Source organism: Alexandromys fortis, unplaced genomic scaffold, assembly GCF_014885135.2.
Source record: "Alexandromys fortis isolate MF-2015 unplaced genomic scaffold, M_Fortis_MF-2015_v1.1 scaffold_54, whole genome shotgun sequence".
In the NCBI taxonomy this organism is placed as follows: domain Eukaryota; kingdom Metazoa; phylum Chordata; class Mammalia; order Rodentia; family Cricetidae; genus Alexandromys; species Alexandromys fortis.
The window spans coordinates 3,324,157-3,330,353 of NW_026067958.1; the positions used below are offsets into that span (position 1 = coordinate 3,324,157).

The following is a 6,197-nucleotide window of genomic DNA, read 5'->3' on the forward strand; positions in this document are numbered from 1 at the left end:
CATGGGCTGTAGGTAGTCCAGGGAGCTGAGCGCTGGGCAGGTACCAAAGAAAGCTGCAGCGGGCGAAGCAGCTCCTCGCTCAGCAGCAGGAACTGGGAACTGAGGACAGCGCCCCTGCGGCTGCCAGTCCTGCGGGTCCCCTCCCCGACCACTCCACGCCCTCTGATTGGCTGGCGCGCGGGGTCCCTGGCACGCGCCTGTGGATGTAGTTATAAGAATCCTCGCGTGCCGGCCCTCAGCTCCAAAAAGCGGGTCCCAGCCCTCCCCAGTGCAGCCCCAGCACCAGCCAGAGCCAGCAGCAGCGCACTTCAGGGAGGCCCTGGGGCGGGGACCCGCAGTCTCCTCGCCTTCTTCAGTGCCAGCCCCACGAGGGAGGGGCTGCGGGACCTGCCCGAACTGCCACGGATCTTTCACTAAGCGTCACCCAGAGCAGCCCAGTAGTCTCCCTGAGCCTGAGCGGCGGCCGTCATGGACGCCGTGCTGTTGGAGCATTTTCCCGGGGGCCTGGACACATTCCCGTCTGCTTACTTCGATGAGGAAGACTTCTTCACCGATCAGTCCTCTCGGGACCCACTGGAGGACGGAGACGAGCTGCTGGGGGATGAGCAGGCGGAGGTGGAGTTCCTCAGTCACCAGCTGCACGAATACTGCTACCGCGACGGGGCGTGCCTGCTGCTGCAGCCCGCACCCTCGGCCGCCCCGCATGCGCTCGCCCCGCCGCCTTTGGGGGACCCCAGCGAGCCCGAGGACAGCGGCGGCTACTGTTGTGAGGCAGGTGCCCCCGTAGATGGCTTCCCCTACTCGCCCGGCTCACCGCCCTCGTGCCTTGCCTACCCTTGTACCGCGGTACTGTCCCCTGGGGCGCGGCTCCGTGGTCTGAACCGGGCTGCTGCAGCAGCGGCAGCGCGGCGACGGCGACGCGTGCGCTCCGAGGCGGAGCTGCAGCAGCTGCGACAAGCAGCCAATGTGCGCGAGCGGCGCCGCATGCAGTCCATAAACGATGCCTTCGAGGGGCTGCGTTCGCACATCCCCACGCTGCCCTACGAAAAGCGCCTCTCCAAGGTAGACACGCTGCGCTTGGCCATAGGCTACATCAACTTCCTCAGCGAGCTGGTGCAGGCGGACCTGCCACTGCGCGGTGGTGGCACAGGTGGTTGTGGGGGCCCAGGTGGCAGCAGGCACCTGGGCGGGGACAGCCCGGGTAACCAGGCCCAGAAGGTCATCATCTGCCATCGAGGCACCCGTAAGTGCTTCTGAGTCTTAACATCAGCTGAGGGAAAAGGGACAGAGACAGAAAGTTAGGAGGTCTGGCGCACAGGGCAGATTGATGAGGATAGACCATGGGTGGGCACTAGGAACCTTTAGGACGACTTTTCGATTCTGTTTTCTGATACTTGACCCAAGCTTGGAGGACATGCGTCCTAGTCAGACGTGCACCTCCTTTGGTTTCAGGGAGAGGGCGCTCAGAGTTTGAGAGGTGGCGTAGAGAAGTGTCTCAGTTGCTTCAGAGGGGACTGAAGTACCATGGGTGACTACTGGGAACATAGTTGGGTGTTCACAATCTGTTTTCTCCTTTCTCCTTCCCAGGCTCGCCCTCCCCCAGTGACCCGGATTATGGCCTCCCTCCTCTTGCTGGGCACTCTCTCTCATGGACTGATGAGAAACAGCTCAAAGAACAAAATATTATCCGTACAGCTAAAGTGTGGACCCCAGAGGACCCCAGAAAACTCAACAGTAAATCTTTCGACAACATAGAGAACGAACCACCTTTTGAGTTTGTATCCTGAGAACGCTCACACCAGGCCAGCTGTGTGTCTTTGTGCATATTGTACGGTGTACTTATAATGTAAATGTAATTTAAAGATCACATTTTTTCTAATGGCAATCAGCTTTGTTATTTATCTATTTATTATTGTGTTGAGTTAATGAAATAGATTGTCTCTTTTTAAATATATAATTTATATAATTTATCATGATATTCTATAATATGCAACAGTGGATGATTGTCCCCGGAACCTTTGGCAGAACTCTGAGTTGTTGGAAGAACTCTGGTCAGACATTTTCACGCTTACTTGATGCCAGATCTGATTTATTTCTACGCGTTGTTAATAAATGCTATTCACTCGTTTCTATATGTTGTTTCTTTAGTGGATCATAGGAGGATCTGTATTCAAAAGGAATAACTTTCTTAAAAGCGACAGGAATAGAGGCTCAAATCCTAAGCGTCTAGGAGTAAACTATATTTCATTTAGATTTGGTCTAAATGGGAGTGTGTGTAGGCGGGAGAATAAATCCATGCTTTCTGATAGCCACTAATCTGTCATCCTGGCTCTCAATAGTAATAACTGGCCTGTATTCATATCCTCACTACCAAACACCCCACAGGACAACTAGGTAATGTATTATTCCCATTTTCCAGAGTGGGAAAGCTGAGGTCTAGGGACACTGCTTGGCATGCCCAAGTGACTGTCATAGTGCTTAATCAGAGTCTAGATTCATGGCTAGGCAGGGGAGGGGGCTTTTCTGCTTACACTGGCTAGGGAGAAAGAACTGCTCCAGAGCTGGGCCCTGATGCATCCCTTCTGTACGTAAACATCAGGTTCCCGAAAGTCAGACTCTTCCCTGAAAGGAAATAAAGAAGTTGATCTTGTCAGGAGACCCCCGCACAACCTTCAGGGGTTTGGGGTAAGGCCAAGAGAAGCTCTCTACCCCGGGGCCATTCAGCCACCTCGGCACTTGAGACAGAGGTAGCAGGGTCGCCCTCTAGCGAGCCGAAAGAGAAGCGATGGAGAAGTTTGAACCCTCATCCAGAAAGTCTAGGGAGCCTGGGCTGAACTTGTCTCCCTATGGGCCACGGTGGACCCCCAGGCGCTCTAGGTGCCGGGCAGTAGTGTCTGAGCTCTTGGTGGCTAGTGGGGGACCCACCCGTGGGGGGGGGGCAGGAGACACTCACTTTGGCATGAAACCTTTGGTTAGGAGCCACCGCAGGCCGGGTCAAGGTAAATTGTTTCACGGAGTAGCTCAGGCCTGGGGAGTCAAGGTACCATCGCTCATCTCCCCATTGCCTACTCCAACCCCGCCGCCCCCGCCCCGCCCCCCACGCGCTCGCCTGGCCAGAGGACATCGTACAGACAGCATGCTAATCGCTTTAACCTAGTTTCAGACCCACCGAGGGGTTCCCCCGCGCGCGCCGCGGGTGCCATGGACTTCATCCAAGAGTAATTAAAGCGAGGCTAAGAACTGGACCTACTCTGCAGAGCGGCCTGGCCAGACACGCTAAGATTCTGGGTCGCAACGTTACCCAGGAGGCCTTGAGCCCTGCAGCCTCTCACCTCCTCAAGCCTCCTCTTCTCCCACCTTCTCTCCTGAAAGTTGGTTTTACTTTGGAGATATTTAAGAAGGAGAAAAAAAAATAATTCGATTTTGCCCTGTATTACGGCCTCATTAAACACGAAAGTTGCTTTTGTACAAATGCTCCCATCAGGCATGTAATCTCATTACACTCATTAGAAAGTCAAATGTTAGATTCTAACTTCCTTATAAGTTATGAAAGTGTATCTTTTTCCCCCCTTCTGTGTAGACCTGCCTTTCGATTGGATGGGGCAGTGTAGCCCTTCACAGTTCAAACACTACAATCATTGTGGTGTGGCACCTTTTATTTCGAATGCCACTTTTCTTGTGATTCAATGCATCAACACATCCTTTAGTGCTGTGCAGATGAAGCGGAAGAGCCCAGCTAAGCGTGCAAAGCACCAAGGTCTCTATCTTGTCACTCTCGTGTCCTGACTTGGCAAGTCCCTTTAAGAGCAATCTTCAAAGAGGCTGACAGTTTCTTTTTATTTACTCATAATCTATTCATTCCAGTGTAGCAATTCTTTTTCTTAAAATATACAGCAGTAAAAGCAGAACAAACGTATCATTTCAGAGGCTCCTTTGGCATCCGTGAGGCCTGAGTTGTGCTGGGCGCAGGGGAGCCAGGCTGGGGCGTCTCTGGCTTGAGCCATCTCTGGCCCACAACTACAGCCCGGCACTGGGAAGACCATGTGGGGACAACTTGAGTGATGGGCATTCAGCAGTCCTAAGCCAATACTCCGCTACCCCCACCCTACTCCAAATTAGAAAAATGCTCAAGAAAATAATTGCTAGGTGGCTATGGTTAGGTTTTGCCAGGCCTTGCTGCTTGAACCCATTATCCCTTGTGCTGAACCCTGGCCTGCCACCACTAGGGGCAAGACTTTAAAGTTCACCCTGGTGGCCTTCATCATTTAGCATAATAAAGAAGCCATGAAACCAGGCCTGGGTGTATTTTCTGATCTTTACTGCAGAGCTGGCAAACCCATTATTCAGTGGTCCAGTTTCCACTGCTGGTTACGGGGGTGGGGCAAGTGTTGCAAAAGATGCAATGCTTTACGGAAAGTGGGGTGTCCTGTGACATGCCCTTCTGCTCTGCTCAACTCTGTTCTCTCTGGCCCAAGCCAGCTCCACTCCTGCTTTCTCTGTTCCTGATTATTGATCTGATCTGTCTTCCAGTTTGAACACCAAGGACAATGTTTAGGAAAAAGCTTCTCTCCCCCCACCCTCTCATTCCCTTACACTTCAGGTGGGTGAGCCTTCAGGGTCTTCTTTGTCCTGATGTGAGGAGATAGATGTCACCCCATTTCCAAGAAAAAAGGTGGCTTCCTATTGTCAGAGCCTAGAAGGAACATCCACCGTGCCCTTCCTTTTTATTCTCTTGGTGGAACTTCCAGTTTTGAGATGAACTTGGTGTGGGGCGACTCCTGAAGTGGGGAAGGCCTAGAGAGGCCCAAAGAGGACCAGGGAGATACTTCTACAACCCAGCCTGGGCAGCTTCGGGAATGGAGCCCCCTAGCGGAGCCTCTTCCTGTCTACGGAGGATACACTGTGTCTTAAGTAAAAACTCTGGGAAGCAGCTGGATTCTGTGGGTCTCACAGGGCAGCAAAAGTAGGTGGGAAAGAGAGGGAACCTTGCACCCCAGACTGGGAGCAGAAGGCATAAAAGGCCTTGTTGGAGCTCATGTGAAACCGCCTGCCAGTCTTTCCCAGGACTGCTCATCTGCCAGGACCAGGATTAACGCCCCTCCATGGAGAGGGTGTGAAGCCTTTTAAATCCACAAACTCATCCTATTTCCATTAATGGGCCTTTGCGGTAGCACCGAGTACCAGCTGCGAGGTTGAACAAACACCAGTTGAGTACTCCCTGGCGAATGTCTCTGGGAAGAGCCCTTTCCCTCCCTCTCTCCCTCGCCCTCCCCTCCCACAGCCTTTCCAGCGCCTTCTGCAGTCTGTGGGAATGGTCCTAAATAATTCCACAACCAATTGCGTTTTTTGAGATCTGGAACCACTGGTAGGGAAGGATTCCCACGACGGGATGAGAGGCCTGGCCAACAGGTGTTGGGATTTGGCCCAGGGAGATGGAGACACCCAGGGAGAGAGACAGGCCTGCCAGAAAGCAGACTGCTCAGGGCCTCACAGCTTTACAGGCCGTGGAAGCCGCAGACAATCGAAATGATATCTTTATTGCTAGGTTCATGTCCTGGGCTATAACATATCAATCCCTGTCGTGGTTCTCTGGGATGCACCTGGTATTTCAAACTTGTTCTTTTTGTGCTTCTGGGTCCTGGACTGCAGCTGCCTAACACAAGCAAAGAGAGAGGCCCTTACAATGTCTCCAAGACGTGTTGGCATGGCCTGCCTGTCTTTAATGTACCATTAACCATTGTCTTCACACAATATGGGAACTGTAAAGCATGACATGTGTTATAATAAAACACATTTTCAATGATACACTTGGACTTGAGGCTGGGGTGTAGCAAACAAACAGGCCCAAATCTTGTTTTGTCTCCCTTGCTAAGCCCACTGGCAATTAAACTTAAGACCACTGTTTCCCCCACTCCTCACCAGCCAATTAAGTTTTATGTCTCCTAATTTTTCACATAGAAAAAAAGTCTCAGTGCTGGCCCCTAAAGACATTGATTTTCTTGCTATCACCTGGCGCTCAGACCTTAGTTCCATTTATCAAGAAGGGAACGTCAGGCGTTACATAAAGTGACTCTGTTACCATAAGGCTCTCACCATCCTGGCCCATTGTTTTCCCTTGTTAATAACTCATTACCAGGATTTAACAAATCAACCATTACATATGTTTTGTGTCTCCATATTTTGATCCGTACGATTAA

General features: G+C 51.9%; 1 protein-coding gene across 1 annotated transcript; it reads left to right on the forward strand.

Annotated features, from left to right (window-relative positions):
- Positions 1–248: 248 nt before the first annotated feature.
- On the forward strand, positions 249–2,104 carry Ptf1a (pancreas associated transcription factor 1a). The gene is made up of 2 exons (XM_050152742.1): positions 249–1,243; positions 1,588–2,104. Exons 1-2 carry the CDS (start codon positions 469–471, stop codon positions 1,785–1,787), a joined length of 975 nt encoding a protein of 324 aa, XP_050008699.1. The 5' UTR covers positions 249–468; the 3' UTR covers positions 1,788–2,104.
- The last annotated feature ends 4,093 nt before the right edge of the window (positions 2,105–6,197 follow it).